Consider the following 17,279-nt stretch of genomic DNA (forward strand, 5'->3'; position numbering starts at 1 on the left):
CTGATCGGTCGGTGCGATGCGTCTGCCAATGTCAAACCGCAAGTTTTGTGACGCCACCGTAACGTTAACAAAAATAACAATATGTCCATGGCGGGAAAAGTTCATCACCCCCTGTCGAGTGTTCGAATTGCTGAAAAATCGACTTTTCAATATTCCACCTTCTCGAAAATACTATACAAACTATATATTTTCCGTGTCTATTTACAGATTGTCACCATTCCTTTCCCAAACTTGGCTGGCTGGACTAAGTTAGAGCACGCCTATGTCCTTGCAGCGCAGCCAATAAGTGAGTTGAATTCTTTTCCCCCACCATTTTCCACATGCGCGAAGAACTGCGCTATACCGGCTGTACGACGACCTTGGAGCTGCTTGAGCCTTGGGGCCCTTGGGACTTGGGATCATTCCTACGTACTGGTTCCTGCATTGCAGACGTTTCGCAGGTCGTGTCTAGTAGCTTGTGTGTGCCCAAAAATGTCAGCGAATGTGAAGGTAAGAATGAAAATGGATGCATCCAACCGATACTTACCCCGGGATTCATAAACGAGACTGAAGCTCAAGTTCAAACTTAAGACCGGTAAAATTTAGAATCTTATAATACACCTTACATATTTCGAAGAGAGCTTGAACTCAAGTTCAGTTTATGAATCCCAGGCTTATTATCGAGACCGCTGAGTGTAGGCTGGCTACACCCAATGTAATTATTAAATCATATAACAACTAATTGTCAAGTAAACAATGGAGACCATTCATAAATAGAAATTCTCTTAGCAATGTGAGGATTTTACATCAAGGAAATGCATTTCGTGTCGAAATAGTACTTCCCAAATTATATTCTACAATTTTAGAAATTTGAATATTTTCATAGGGACCAAATTGTCTCCTATTGATCTGCTTAATTAACGTAAAGGTTTATCTTTTTGATTAAAAAAGAAATTTTAAATCGGATATTAATAATAATATTTTATTTCTCATCAATAATTTCGAGAAAGGGAGCCTTTACGATGCTGCGCCAAAGTTCAACGAGTAATTTGAGACCAAGAAGAAGCAAATATTCCAATAAATGTAGAAGATTTTTTGCAAATACTTTTGTAGCGCAACAAGGAAAAATTTGCAAATTTACCATTGTTGCGCTACAATAGCATTTCCAAAAAATATTCTACATTTATTGGAATATTTGCTTCTTCTTGGTCTCAAATTACTCGTTGAACTTTGGCGCAGCATCGTAAAGGCTCTCTTTCTCGAAATTATTGATGGGAAATAAAATATTATTATTAATATCCGATTTAAAATTTTTTTTTTGTTTTAATCCAAAAAATAAGCTTTTACGTTAATTAAGCAGATCAATACGAGCCAATTTGGTCCTTATGAAAATATTCAAATTTCTAAAATTGTAGAAGATAATTTGGGAAGTACTTTTTCGACGCGAAACGCATCCCCTTAATGTTAAAACCTACAAGTCTGTTCCCGAGTCGAAAAATAAGCTCCATTTTAAACCTTTAGAACCTCTATTTCTTTGATATTTCAATTTACCGACAAAATTGAACACCAATTTAGACCTACAAGATCTCAGAGTAGTCCTAGGAGGATGAAAATAATATTTAAATGAATCTTTTAACCCTAAATAAGATCTTCAAATCCTCCCTATGAACTCTTTTGAACCTCTGAGTACTCCTAGTCTTTGATTTAGTCCTGTAAAACCTAAAAGTAGTAGCAAGAGGTTTAATTTAGTGTAGAAAATTCGTCAGCACTTGTTAGAATTTTAAAGTTCTAATAATATTCTTTTTACGGATTTGTTGCGATATGATTTAGATACAAGACATTAAAATTATTTCTTGATCTAATAAATTACAATGTAATGAAATTAATAGAAAACAAATTTTAACGTTTAACCCTATTTTATGCCCGTTTATGTTTTTATATATATTAGAAGAAAAATAATAAATAAACAATTGTAATTATTATTCTGACTCATTTTTATTAATTGGCGAAGCTATATTATCAATTTTCATTGCTACGCAAACAGTAAAAATTTGTGTTATTGGAATCTCGCTTCATAGTCTTCGGATTTCTTGAAACGAAATATAACATATTCTGTAAAATTTTATATTATTTAATATTTTCCATTTGTGATAAATGGATGTTAGGTATTCTGTATTATGATTAGCCTGATCAGTTCCGGATGATAATACGGCATGTTGTTATAAATTTCTTCGAGAAAGCTTGATTATAAATTAAAATTAATCTCAATTAATTTTAATTTGTAATATAATAATTCTTAAGGAAAAATAATTGAGGGAAACAATATTGATGTTAAATACAAGATCAAAAAAGATAATTCTTGTATATTCTAGAATAGCTGAATGGACTAAGTCGCAGGCTGCAGATGTGCATAGGTCCAATAATCCAGGCTCGTGTTCCGGTCGGGAAAAGATTTTTCTAAACATATTATTTGTGATTATTAATTAATGAACAGGTAGAAACTAATTAGAACAAGAAATAAATAAGTGTAAATTGATATGTAATAGTGGTAACTTGAGAAAAGCATTTTTTGTTTAATTTTCTAATCCGTTTTGCCGGATCCGGCCGGATATCATCCCTGATCAGGCCCAAATCTGTTTGCCTGATCAGTCTATCATCAGCATAAGTGTTACATTTTTCTTCCGTGTCGGATGGGGCTTCCTTATACGGGTCGTATCAGAGTTACAGCGTGCCGGACACGGACCTTATACGAAACGTAAAGAAATTTCTGATCGGGAGTGCTTATAAACTCCGTTTTAAGCCTACACCTTTCTTTTTTTGGACATAAGTAACAAGTTGAGGACCAAAACGGAATTAAAATTGTATATAAGAATTAATGATAATTTATATCCTATTTAAACCTTCATATCCTACATTGCTAGAACTAAAAGGTTAAAACTGGAGCTTATTTTTTGACTCGGGAGTTCACTCTGTTCATCTAAGAGGACGACATCAATACTTCCAATCTATTTATATCGCTTTTAAATGTTATTTAAATGATGTTTTATAAGCACAATATGTATACTTTTTTCAGAAAATGCTTGTAGTACAATGCCCTTCAGAATTATTAAGTATTACCAACAATGCTATAATTAACCCTCAAGATTTTCCAGAAAATGTTGGGTAATGCTTTCTTGATATTTCTTACACATAATTATTTGCCGTATTGATAGTAATAAATAAAATTTATTGTTTCAGACACATTGTAGTTAGCACTGGTCCACAGCAGCATTTTGTTTTCACTGTAAAACCTTATGTTGACATACCAAGTGGAAAGTTGGCACTTAATTTGTGTCAACGTAACTGGGCTACTCTATCGGTTGGTCAAGAAATTGAAGTTCAACCCTATAATTTTGACCAAAATGCTGGGTATTTATGTACCATTGTTGTGGAAGCTGATTATTTTACGCCAAGAAGATAGTAAGATAAACAAATACTAATTTTTGTCAAAAGTATATTACAACTTACGATATATTTTTAATCACAGCACTACATTGCAACCTTATGACACAGATGAATTGGCCAAAGAGTTTCAACAACAATTTTCTGGTCTAGCATTCACTGTGGGCCAGCAGGTGGTTTTTCAAATTGAGGATAAAAAGATGCTCCGTTTAGTTGTAAAGAGCTTGGAAACTGTTGATATTACAGCTATTATTGCTGGTATCAATGCTCCTCCAGAAAAAGTAACAATGGGTCGCTGCTGGTGTAAAACTGTAATTCTGTTTGAGAAAGCTGAACAGTCCAGTTTAAATCTTGTTGGAAAATCAAAGGGAAGAGTGGTCTGTCAATCTCTAATCAATCCAGATTGCAACTTTCAGAACATAGGAATTGGTGGCCTGGATGAGGAATTCAGCATTATACTCAGGAGAGCGTTTGCTTCCCGAATTCTCCCCTTCGAAGTCCTGACGCAGCTTAATATAAAACACACGAGAGGAATATTATTATATGGCCCTCCTGGTACTGGTAAAACATTAATTGCCCGACAGATCGCCACTATGTTAAATACTAGCAGAGAACCAATAATTGTTAATGGTCTTGAAATTTTGGATAAATATGTTGGAGAGAGCAAGGCTAATATTAAAAGATTATTCGCCGATGCAGAGGAAGAGGAGAAAAGAGTAAGTAATTCTTTTTGCTTTTTTTATTTATTTAATAATGTAAAAACAAAGTTAATTTTTCGTATAATAGATCTATGTTAAAAGTAAGAATATTTTCAGTTAGGACCTAATAGTGGTTTACATATTATCGTATTTGATGAGATTGACGCAATCTGTAAATCGAGAGGTACCATTACTGAAAACAGTGAGTTACTTGATGCAGTTGTTAATCAGCTACTTGCAAAAATTGATGGTGTAGAACAGTTAAACAACATTGTTATTATTGGTATGACCAATAGAAAAGATTTGATTGATGAAGCCTTACTCGGGCCAGGAAGACTTGAGGTAATTAGTACAATTTACACAATCTTATTTATTCTTATAATTTTTAAATAATTAACTATATTTTTGAAAGGTTCAATTGGAATTCAGTTTGCCCGGCGAAAATGGAAGACTTCAGGTATTAAATATACATACAGCCACGATGAGTGAAAATAATAAACTCTCGTCCGATGTTAATTTAAAAGAACTAGCAGAAAAGGGCAAAAATTTTAGTGGCGACGTACGGCAAGGTTTGGTAAAAGCGGCACAAAGGATTGGGATGAATCGTCTTTTCAAAGCTTCCAATAAATTTGAAGTGGATCCAGCTGCAATGAAAAAACTGGTGGTTTCAAGAAATGATTTCTTGAAAGCTTTAGACAATAATATTATGCCAGTGTGTACTCTTTTGTTTTCTTACATTTAGTAATATTAGTATAATAATTACACCTTGATATAGTACTTTAAGTAGAGTGAGTACTTAATGAACATTTTTTGTAGGCCTTTGGATTGAGTACGAATATGTTGGATCAGCTATTCATGGGTGGAATCATTATTTGGGGAAAACCTGTTACGGAGATCTTAACGAACGGAAATCTGTGCATCCAAATGGCTCGTTCGATGGAAGTATCGGGTATACTACCGGTACTTCTAGAAGGTCCACCCAATAGTGGGAAAACCGCACTTGCCGCCCAAATTGCCAAGAATTCCGGCTTTTCATTTGTTCAAACTTGCATACCTGAAGACATGCTTGACTTAAACGAAACTGCAAAGTGCGAAGCAATACGAAAAGTGAGTTTCTTTAATGCTATATCTTTGACTATCAATATATAATAATATTAAACAGTTTATGAAAGAATATTATTAATAAATAATTAAATATTTTAGATATTTTATAATGCATATTGCTCTAAGCTCAGCTGCATTTTGATTGACGGTATAGAGAATTTAATTGATTATGTGCCGCTTGGGCCTCGTTTCTCTAATTTAACCTTACAGGCACTTTTAGTTTTATTCAAAAAACAGCCACCGCTTGGCCATAAATTATTAATACTCTGTACAACCAGCAACAGGTAAAACATATTTTTGCTTCCTTTTCTTGGCCAAGCTTTTCAAGATTTATTTTAAAATTTTTAATGGGCTTTACAGACGAGTGTTGGAGGAGATGGGCATGTTATCAGCATTTACGAGTATCCTTCACGTACCAAATCTTTCTGATCCTGGTCATTTGATAAATGTAATTAAAGATTTTGATTTATTCAATAAAGCAGAATTGTCATCATTGCACGCAACCCTACGGGAAAAACGGTATGTTGATCTGTTTAATTGTCATTTAATCATGTATAAAGCTTGAATGCATTCCACCTTTTCAGATTCTCTATTGGCATAAAAAAGTTATTGTCCTTGACGGATCTAGTGAAGGTACTTGAACCAAAATATCGATTACCGATGTTCCTTTCCAAATTGAAGGAGGAGGGTTTCCTAGAATGAAATCTTATCAAATCATAGGAATAAGCATGTTAATTATGGCTTTACTGGCAGCTAATAAGCTAGTAGGACAATATATTGTAGTTAAGTCTTACTGAGTATAGTAGAATCAATTGACCATTGCACTGAGAGATTTTTCGTTTTATTAAATATGTATATTGCAATGATCGCAATAATTGGACATTCAAAGATTAAGCTTGTTCATATTGAACACCTAAAAGTAGAAGATGGTACGCACAAACGCGAATAAGATATGTAAAAAGGCGGTGGAGGAGAAAACGACGCCCGTGTCAAACGTAATATGAGAAATATGGAATATATTCTTGTTTCGTATTATTATATCCTTTATAATTCTTTAAACGCTACAATGTCTATAAGAAAAACTGGAATATAAATAGTTAAAATGAAAAATAGCCTATCACAACGAATATTATTTATTTCTATACTAATTTCTCTCTGTTGAAATATTTATGTACTTCGTTAGAAATAGATAAATAATAGGCAGTTTTGTTAATTTATGAGGTGTGATACAATATCAATCTATAATTTTTTAAATCATAATAAACGCTTAATGTCATGCGCATTGTGTTTCTATTTTGCATTAATATGGCAGAATCACTTGTAACCATGGTACAAAATCATTTCCCCAATCAAAGTATATTTTAGTAACGTCCAATCATGGAGGTACGAAGTACCGGAATTATTAGCTAATATGGTGTTTTAGGAAGCTTTTGAGTTGAGCTACAAGAATATGCCATAAAAAATTAGGATTACCATTTAAGAAACTATGGAGCATGCGCCACGTGGCTCGTTGCGGAATGCAAGACGATCTTCGTAGGTTTCTTGGAGGAAAACGCATTGGAGGGAAATTAGTGAATTATAATTATGGTGGAGAGGGAATATGCGGTAATTGCGTTTAATTAGTGTCGCCGCTGAGCAATTATTCGCGTCCCGCCCGACGCGTTTTCGTCCCGTTGCGCGCGGCCGCTCCTTTCTCATTTTTTACCGCGCAACTTGCGATTTTATTAATTTTATGCGCATATGACTATGGGGACTGTGCGGATCCATTCCTCGTGATTTATTCGTTTCGTTGTATTTAAAATTGCAATTGTGATGTTTGCTCGATTTTATTTTATTAATCAGGTACGAAGGTGTATGTAAAATTGCAAAATTGCAATGTTTACCTAATTATATTTTATTGTTAATCAGGTGCGAAGAGAGTATCACAGGTATGCGCATTCGATTATGTATAGGGACTGTGCATCTCCATTCATCACGCGTTATTCGTTTCGCTGTATGTAAAATTGCAAAAGTAATTGCAATGTTTGCCCAATTATATTTTGTTGTTAATGTGCGAAAAGAGTATCACGAGTAAGTATGCGCACTTTCAACTATATATAGAGACTGTGCATCTCCATTCATCACGCATTATTCGTTTCGCTATTTGTAAAATTGCAAAATTGCACTGTTTACCCAATTACAATTTATTGTTGATCGTGTACGAAGAGAATATCACGGGTAAGTATATATATATATATATACAGGGTGTAACGAAACGACCGCATTTTCTCGTAACTGGAGGTTCGGGGTGACAAACTGAGTGCACGTGTAAAATTTCGTTCGAATCGTTCAAGAGGTTTAAAAGTTATTTACATTTAAAAATCACCTTTTTTCGGTCCTTTTCGAACGACTTTGATTGCACAATGGAAAGTGAAAAAACAATTGATGAACATCCCAATTATAATGTAAAAGTTATCGATCGCACGCGATAATACTTTTGCTATTTATTCCATTAATCTGGCTATCAGATTAATTTTAAAAATAGCAAAATCCTTTTTTTCACATTTCCAATTCAATTCAGTACAATTATCATTGACTGAATTTATGGAAAGAGCGAGAAGACGCAATGAAAAGGAAAGTATCAAAAACTAAGATGTCGCGCGAACGCACTGATAATTTAATAGGAAACGCATGAGGGCATTCTTTTTCTACTAACAAAGCTAAAGAGAATGATTCAAAATCAATACATTGATGATAGAGAAAACTAAACTTACCCATTTAATGTTCTCCAAGTTCTTTTACATCGAAGTTTTCGAAAAAGCTTCAAACTGGCTCTTCGATGATTTCCAGAAAGCACACTATCACTGTTTTTGCATTTAAGCATTCGTGAATTTAAACAAATTAGGTATTAACCTACGTTTCTTCAAAACACTGGTTAATTTGACACTTTTGAACTGTTTGAAGTAGGCTGATTAAGAGTAGTCGAAACGAATTACTTATTATTTCTCCTCTCTGTCTCTCTCTCTCTCTCTCTCTCTCTCTCTCTCTCTCTCTCTCTCTCTCTCTCTCTCTCTTCTCTTCAGCATACTTCAAACAGTTCAAAAGTGTCAAATTAACCGGTGTTTTGAAGAAACGTAGGTTAATACCTAAATTGCTTAAATTCGCGAGTTTTTAAATGCAAAATCAGTGATAGTGTGCTTTCTGAAAATCATCGAGGAGCCAGTTTAAAGCTTTCTTAAAAACTTTGATGTAAAAGAACTTGGAGAACATTAAATGGGTAAGTTTAGTTTTCTCTATCATCAATGTATTGATTTTGAATCATTCTCTTTAGCTTTGTTAGTAGAAAAAGAATGCCCTCATGCGTTTCCTATTAAATTATCAGTGCGTTCGCGCGACATCTTAGTTTTTGATACTTTCCTTTTCATTGCGTCTTCTCGCTCTTTCCATAAATTCAGTCAATGATAATTGTACTGAATTGAATTGGAAATGTGAAAAAAAGGATTTTGCTATTTTTAAAATTAATCTGATAGCCAGATTAATGGAATAAATAGCAAAAGTATTATCGCGTGCGATCGATAACTTTTACATTCTAATTGGGGTGTTCATCAATTGTTTTTTCACTTTCCATTGTGCAATCAAAGTCGTTCGAAAAGGACCGAAAAAGGGTGATTTTTAAATGTAAATAACTTTTAAACCCCTTGAACGATTCGAACGAAATTTTACACGTGCACTCAGTTTGTCACCCCGAACCTCCAGTTACGAGAAAATGCGGTCGTTTCGTTACACCCTGTATATATATATATATATATTAATTTTTCTCGCAAATATTATTCATCCTTTTTAATATTTGAGCCTTAATGAGAATGTTCTGCCAGTTTTCGAGCACCCACGCACGTTCGTCTCATCGTTCAATTTTTTCTTTTGCTCTCGTAACTCGCTTAATGGACGATTCGTGTTGCCAATTTAGCGATCGGCACGCGATACCATTGCACCTTGATATCTCCTCGCGTCAAGCATTTAATTGGCGAATCCGTGAAGAAATCTGCTCGTCCAACCGCTAACGTCAACCTGACACGTCACTTTTACCTTTGAAACTGTCGAGCCTTTCTCGCATCTTATAAGCTCAGGGACGTTTCAACTGGCGGACCCTGTATATTTATTGGTTTATACTAGTATATACTTAAGAGTAATAGATAGGCCACTTTCTCAGGGAGTCCAGATGGATTAGATCCATTTATAAGTACAGCATACCTTATTCACAATGGTATAGCCCCTAAAGATCGGAGCGAATTATTACAATTCATTTGATTTTCAAGTCTAAAAGGCAGAGCGTTCCATGAACTTAAACATCGGGCCATTGACACAATCGACGATTTAGTCGTAGAATTGGAAGTCATATTCAGGCCTAAACGATCTGTAGCAGTCGTACAAAATGACTTATATACTAGCCGTCAAAGAAAAGACGAGCCAGTGTAAAAGCATACGCTAACCGAATAGAAGGATTGTTAACTGAGCTATTACAGTTAAGCTTGGACCTAGGAAAATCAGCAGACAGTAATGCCGCAATAGAAGGATTGTTGAGAAAACAAGCATTGATACAATTTAATCACGGTCTAAATTCGCGTATTGCAACAATAGTAAAGGCTTCTAAATGCCTCACTCTACAAGAAGCTATTTCCATGGCTATAGAAGAGGACAGCACCTACCCATCTTATCATGAACCGAATCAACATAAGAGAGGAATTCAATAAGGTTCCAATACAGGTAGCAACAAGAAAAACGACAATCTACATTGCGAAAGTTGTGACAGAAAGGGACACCTCGCAAAAAATTGCTACGCACGATTATCTAACGCTAAAAAACCTCAAGACAAGCGAGTATCAATAAACAAAGTATCCGTTGTATGCAATTATTGCAAAAAACCTGGACATACAGTCCAAGAGTGCCGAACCTTAAAAAGGAAAAAACAAAGGGAATCCACTCAGCCAATAAATGCCGCAGAGTCACAAGAAGAGGAACGAGTACGATTCGACACAACGAGACTAAACGTATTACAGAACTCTTCACATAGAAATTTAATAGAAGTTCAAGTTGATGAATTTAAAAAACGAATAGCTATGTTACTTTTTGACACGGGAGCTGATATTTCTATCATAAAGGCAGGAGTTCTCCAAGGAAGAACGATGATCAAACAAAAGGAAAATACCGTTACTGGATTAGGAAATTACCCATTCACTACTGCAGGAACTGTGGAACTACATGTGAAAGTAGGGAAACATATAATTCTGCATCCATTCCAGGTAATACCCAGTTCATTCCCTTTAATTGCAGACGGAATCTTAGGTGTAGATTTCTGGGAGAAAAATGTTTACACGGTAAACCGAGATCATTCAATTACGATGCTAGGATACAGCTGGCAAATGCACTATTCAGCTCCCCAGACAGTGACCCTGAAACCGAGAACCGAAACATTAGTAGCGGCGATAACACATAGCAAGAGTGATGGGCTAGCTACAGCCCGAGAAATAAGACCAGACGTGTACATGGGAAACTGTGTCACCAGGCCGTCTGAGTCTACCTGCTGTGTCAGCATAATCAATGTTACAGAAGACGAGCAGGAAATAGATACCCCTATAGTGGAACAAGAAAAAATTCCCGACCCACCCGAAGAAAACATTGAGCACTCTCAACCTCCAGCAATTTATCATATAAACAATTACAATGAAGACAGGATTGACAAATTGATAAATCTCATAGATGTAGCCCATCTCAATCAAGAGGAAAAACGGAAATTACACATGATTTGTAAAAGCTTCAGTGATATATTCCAAATAGAAGGGGATCGTCTTTTGACAACAAAAGCAGTAAAACACACACTCACCCTAAAAGAAGGGACCACCCCAATTTTCAAGAAACCTTATCGTCTGCCAGAAAAACATAAAAACGAAATCGATAAACAAATAAATCAGATGGAAGAAGAAGGTATAGTACGTACGAGTAAAAGTCAATGGAATGCACCACTCTTGGTAGTCCCCAAGAAACCTGATGCTCAAGGAAACGTAAAGATGCGCATAGTCGTAGACTTCCGTAAATTAAACAAAGTAACGGTAGGAGATGTGTTTCCTTTACCAAACATAACGGAAATATTAGATCAATTGGGCTATTCTAAATACTTCACGACGTTAGATTTGGCATCAGGCTTCCATGAGATAGAAATGGCAGAGAAGTACAAGGAGAAAAAAGCATTCTCTACGCCAATGGGACACACGAATATAATCGTATGCCATTCGGTTTGAAAAATGCACCTGCAACATTCCGACGTATGATGAACTCACCCATAAAGCATCAAATGTCTTAAAGACTTCTTTTAGGTGTCTTTTAGTCAATTGGATGACTAAAAGATGTCTATAAGATAACTTTTAGTCAAGTGTGCTGTATGGGCAGTGTTGGGGTTACTGATATCAGCCATAAACTTCGACCAAAATGCAGAAACATAATAATAATTACCGTCAACATCAAACCGTGTATGATGCATCATTTATTCACGAAGATGACACTGGCAGAGCCTACGAAATGGCACGTCGACAAGCAAGGCCACCTCCCATGAGAGGAAAATCATCTGGCACGAAACCCAGCACATCCAGACGTTCCTACCAAACGAAGCGCAACGAATCACATCGAGTTAAAAGGAACAGACCCATAGAGCACCTAGTAGCTTTAAGACCACTTTTAGGTGTCTTTTAGTCAATTGGATGACTAAAAGATGTCTATAAGATAACTTTTAGTCAAGTGTGCTGTATGGGCAGTGTTGGGGTTACTGATATCAGCCATGAACTTCGACCAAAATGCAGAAACGTAATAATAATAATTACCGTCAACATCAAACCGTGTATGATGCATCATTTATTCACGAAGATGACACTGGCAGAGCCTATGAAATGGCACGTCGACAAGCAAGGCCACCTCCCATGAGAGGAAAATCATCTGGCACGAAACCCAGCACATCCAGACGTTCCTACCAAACGAAGCGCAACGAATCACATCGAGTTAAAAGGAACAGACCCATAGAGCACCTAGTAGCTTTAAGACAACTTTTAGGTGTCTTTTAGTCAATTGGATGACTAAAAGATGTCTATAAGACAACGTTTAGTCAAGTGTGCTGTATGGGGAGAGTCTGAAGCAATTCTGAATGAAGAATTGAGAAAGAAACTGTATCCTGGAGTTAAAGATGCTATGTCTGCAATGGACAGATTCGAAGCATATAACATAATGAAGGCAATAACTATCACTGTGACTACACGTGCAATTGGGTTTTCAACAATGCATGTATTTGCTTGTATGTATGAATTTCTAACCGTGCCAATTCGAGGCGATATTTATCAGCTTTATCGCATAAGCTTAGGGATATTCCAAGCAAAGGTCCAGCACTCACATAGAGCTGTGACAACAATGATATGCAATAGTGACGACTATAAATATAAGCCATTAAATGAAGAATGGATCCAAGCCGCAAAAGCTATATTGGTTGTGCCTGACCAATGAAGCACTATTATTAACGCAATTGGAAAGTGCAAGGTCTATGAGGGTATGTATGTACCCCAGCTTGATAAAGATAACTACTCCGATGCTAGGATGTTCATTCCCCAGAGTGGGCAAGTCGTTCTCACTAATTTACGGAAAGTCGTAGAAGCGTTGGCAAATCCTGAAACGCCAATTACTCAACGCAGGGCATTTTATCAAAACAACCCCTCATCCTGCCACAAACGAAACTCCATTCTCATTGTTATTTGGGAGAGAAATAGAACTCCCAACCAGTGATGCCAGAAATCAGCAAGTAGCAACATACTTGAAGTTAGCCGCTAGCTGGCAGCTGCCGCAGGCGCATAGAAAATTTGGTCGGAAGAGGTACACTGACATTCATCGAATCTGCTCGTGAAGAATGGCCTACTAGATTTGTAACTAGCTGGACAGCTTCAGGTCTCTAGTTCTCACCAAAGCGTAAAACGTCACGGTGACGTCAGATGACGTCACGATGACGTATTGGAGTCGTGGTGGGGAGAATAAGGAGAATCTGGTAAATTGCATATACTCGAGTGTAGCGGTTGATCGTCTTACTTTTGTCAAAAGTATATCATCTCGGGATAAAATGGTATAGTAAGAATTTTCTTCTTTCTCTGTCTAATAGCATAAGAGTGAGAGAGAAAGACATATGATACCCCATGTGCCCATTGATTCTGCTCGAGCACGTTTTTGGTATAGTGATAGGAATTTTGGTATACTGATAGAAGCGGTAATAATATAGTAATCAAACGACAGATCAATAAAAAGAAGAGGGCATATTCCAATGAGTGAAGTGTCAAAATGTGCAACTTAACCTCTGTAATTTGTATTAATTTATTAAAATAACTTGTAAGTGATGAACTTTTAATAAAATCATATTAAGTGTTATAAATTTGTATAAAAAATATGTATTTTAGTTTTAACCTATTATTGTGTAACATATGGTGTATAAAAATAACTGAAAATATATATTTTAAATTAAATTTATGTTGTTGATATTTTGTCAAGAATAACACATCATTAACTTTTATATTAATAATAAGGAGCTATATTCTTGAGTCGTAAAGTCCATTGGAGCTTGCAAGTCAACTATGGATCCCAAGCTTACAGCAATAAGATTCTACGAATAAAGAAGATGCAATTCATTATTAAAATAGATAATCGTTAACTCAGATTTTTTTGCAGAAACCTAATATCAATAGTGACAAGCTTTCGTATCTATTTCCAATTGGTGATGCTGGAAGAGAACCTCTGAGAGCTCCTGACAGCTCAACTGCCACAGGTCCAAGAAACAGCTATTTACGTAAATCTGTCCAGTGTCATGCAATACATTATCCAGAAGCCATTCTGCTATTATCCAGCTAATGTTTCTACGCAATATAATTAATTACTTATTAATTTTCAAATATACTAAATATGTAAAGAAGAAAAAGCCAATATATTAAAATCCATTTACTTACACTACATCTCATTACGTAACCATGAGTGAATATTGTTGAATGGTGACAGAACAGTTTATAGTTGCAGAATCAGAATACATTCCTGTTGTGGGTAATGTTGCTGGGTCCTTTTGTTCTTTCGCAGTATCCAAAAGCAGCAAATTTGCAATGATTTTACAATTATAGCCTATATTCGAAGAAAACTTTAATACTTAAACTTAAATTGAAGAATATTCAAATGATTAATAGTAACTCCTTACGGATTAAGATATCTTGCATTATTTTCAATTTCTGCTACCAGTGCGTATAGGCAAATTCAGTGGTAAATTGTTATTCTCATCACTTAGAGCTTGTTAATCCTGTAAGTTACGTAGCACTTTAAAGTGGGCAAACAAATCCTTACGCTGCATTATATTAGTCTTCTCTTCCTTCGCTAACTTTTGAAAATTCATATATTACTGTTATCCACGAGTATATTTACCCAGTGGCTGAAAAATATTAGAAAGAGTATGAAAATTCATTCTTAAAAGTAAGCATAAATTATTTCCATATTCATAAAGTTATACATACCTATTCTATTATTTAGCTGGATGTTAGCTGCCACGAAGACATCCATATGTAATGTGCCTGCCCTCCTTCCTTTTTAATCCAGTGTATTATCCTAATAGTTTGCTGCAGGACAGTCTTAAGTCAGAAATAGATTGAAGTGTGATAATTCGGTTCTACTTTCTCTTTACCCTGGCCTACCATGAGGAGATACTCTTTTTTATCTTGATTTTTCATAACGTAAATGATAAATAATTATTCCTGAAATAAAAACGTGCACACACACATATATATATATATATATATATATATTATTGTCTTTTCAGATTATATACTCTATTTTTTATCTTATATAATTTATTTTTTTTTTCTTTTTTTCAGTACTCCGAAAATTGATTTACGTTAAATAATATTGGTGGCCCTGAAAAGGGCCGATTTTTGGATCCGACACGTGGCAGAGCACATTCCTTTTTTATACCATGCAATCCGATCCATCTAAAAAAATACCCATTCGAAACCAACAACAGTAAAGCTCATTCAATAATCCGTCCAGTAGCCATTCCGCTCGATCACTTGATTAAGTCGATTAGGTATCGAGTTAGTCAAGTTAGCTAAGAACTCTGGGTCAGACCTAAGGCCTTCCCAGATATTCTTCGCTTGATCGAGAATCGCTGCCCTCGTCCTCGCGCCTGGCTCTATCCATCGTCTGGACATCAATGCCCAGACGTTCTCAATTAAATTGAGATCCGGTGATCGAGCGGGCCAATCCACCACTTCCAACTCCGGGTGTCGCGCAAACCACGCTCGCGTTTCGCGTGAGGTATGGATCGCTGAATTGTCCTGCACAAATCGGATCACCGGTACTTCATCCGCGGGATATACATTACGCACGCTTGGGAGAAAAATTTCTTCCAAGATGCGAATGTATTCCCGGGAATTCATACGTGGAGAAATCTCCACAAGATCACCGATATGTTCACCGGAAATCCAGCCCCATACGCCACACGATACGCGTCCAGACCGATGAGTCTGGAAGACGTGGTTTGGCTGCAACCGGGTATCGTTCGGGCGCCACACGTGCAAGGCCTGAGCCTGAGAGGGCAACGATATGAAAACCTTTTCATCGGTCCATATCGTAGCCTTCCAATCTGCACGGCTCCGCGAAAGATTCGCGAGGGCATAGCCAACTCTCTGCTCACGGTGAGCAGGAGTTAATGGGATTTTACGCGCTGGACGACGGCAGTGAATACCTGCAGAGTGTAAACGCCGCAGGCCGGTGGTCACTGAAGCTGGATAATCTATCTCCTCCACTATGTCGCTGACACTAGCGAAGGGATCTTCTTCGATCCTGCTCAGCAGCTGCTGGTCATCGATCTCCGAAGTCCTTTTCTGCCCTCTGTTCTCCGCTCTCCGGTCACGCAGTGCGTGGTCTCCGCCTTCGCGGTACCGACGTATCCAGCGCCTGACGGTGGTCTCGTGTGCCCCGCAGAGTACAGCGATCTCACTCGCGCTTTTCCCGCACTCAAAATAGCCAATGGCTCTTCCTCTGGTAGCCTCACTATGCTGTGACATCGTCGACGTATCCAATAGATATGAATGTTATAACAAATTAACGTTATTATAGATAAAAGTGAATAATGCCTCGATTATTGAATTAGAAGTATCGATAATAACGTTAATTTGTTATAACATTCATATCTATTGGATACGTCGACGATGTCACAGCATAGTGAGGCTACCAGAGGAAGAGCCATTGGCTATTTTGAGTGCGGGAAAAGCGCGAGTGAGATCGCTGTACTCTGCGGGGCACACGAGACCACCGTCAGGCGCTGGATACGTCGGTACCGCGAAGGCGGAGACCACGCACTGCGTGACCGGAGAGCGGAGAACAGAGGGCAGAAAAGGACTTCGGAGATCGATGACCAGCAGCTGCTGAGCAGGATCGAAGAAGATCCCTTCGCTAGTGTCAGCGACATAGTGGAGGAGATAGATTATCCAGCTTCAGTGACCACCGGCCTGCGGCGTTTACACTCTGCAGGTATTCACTGCCGTCGTCCAGCGCGTAAAATCCCATTAACTCCTGCTCACCGTGAGCAGAGAGTTGGCTATGCCCTCGCGAATCTTTCGCGGAGCCGTGCAGATTGGAAGGCTACGATATGGACCGATGAAAAGGTTTTCATATCGTTGCCCTCTCAGGCTCAGGCCTTGCACGTGTGGCGCCCGAACGATACCCGGTTGCAGCCAAACCACGTCTTCCAGACTCATCGGTCTGGACGCGTATCGTGTGGCGTATGGGGCTGGATTTCCGGTGAACATATCGGTGATCTTGTGGAGATTTCTCCACGTATGAATTCCCGGGAATACATTCGCATCTTGGAAGAAATTTTTCTCCCAAGCGTGCGTAATGTATATCCCGCGGATGAAGTACCGGTGATCCGATTTGTGCAGGACAATTCAGCGATCCATACCTCACGCGAAACGCGAGCGTGGTTTGCGCGACACCCGGAGTTGGAAGTGGTGGATTGGCCCGCTC

The 17,279-nt window shown here is 37.4% G+C and overlaps 1 protein-coding gene and 1 long non-coding RNA gene across 2 annotated transcripts; one reads left to right on the top strand and one right to left on the bottom strand.

The window, feature by feature from the left end:
- The first annotated feature begins 357 nt into the window (after positions 1-357).
- On the top strand, positions 358-6,354 carry LOC136779560 (vesicle-fusing ATPase 2-like). The gene is made up of 10 exons (XM_066737193.1): positions 358-489; positions 3,053-3,141; positions 3,217-3,438; positions 3,506-4,136; positions 4,236-4,460; positions 4,531-4,830; positions 4,935-5,225; positions 5,322-5,506; positions 5,583-5,741; positions 5,807-6,354. The coding sequence occupies exons 1-10, from the start codon at positions 472-474 to the stop codon at positions 5,922-5,924; spliced, it is 2,238 nt and encodes a 745-aa protein (XP_066593290.1). The 5' UTR covers positions 358-471; the 3' UTR covers positions 5,925-6,354.
- A 7,283-nt stretch (positions 6,355-13,637) lies between these two features.
- On the bottom strand, positions 13,638-14,975 carry LOC136779625 (uncharacterized). Its single transcript, XR_010823612.1, has 4 exons — positions 14,771-14,975; positions 14,461-14,688; positions 14,222-14,387; positions 13,638-14,131 (listed from the first exon to the last, which is right to left on the bottom strand). It is a non-coding gene; the product is annotated as an uncharacterized lncRNA (long non-coding RNA).
- Positions 14,976-17,279: the final 2,304 nt, after the last annotated feature.

Source organism: Prorops nasuta, unplaced genomic scaffold (assembly GCF_024137725.1).
Source record: "Prorops nasuta isolate Cenicafe-Biocafe unplaced genomic scaffold, Cenicafe_Pnas_1.2 PNAS00017, whole genome shotgun sequence".
In the NCBI taxonomy this organism is placed as follows: Eukaryota; Metazoa; Arthropoda; class Insecta; order Hymenoptera; family Bethylidae; genus Prorops; species Prorops nasuta.

Coding starts and splice junctions, on each gene's coding strand:
- LOC136779560 (XM_066737193.1), top strand. Junction 4,831..4,934: donor TAGACAATAATATTATGCCA/GTGTGTACTCTT, acceptor CATTTTTTGTAG/GCCTTTGGATTGAGTACGAA. Junction 5,226..5,321: donor AGTGCGAAGCAATACGAAAA/GTGAGTTTCTTT, acceptor TAAATATTTTAG/ATATTTTATAATGCATATTG.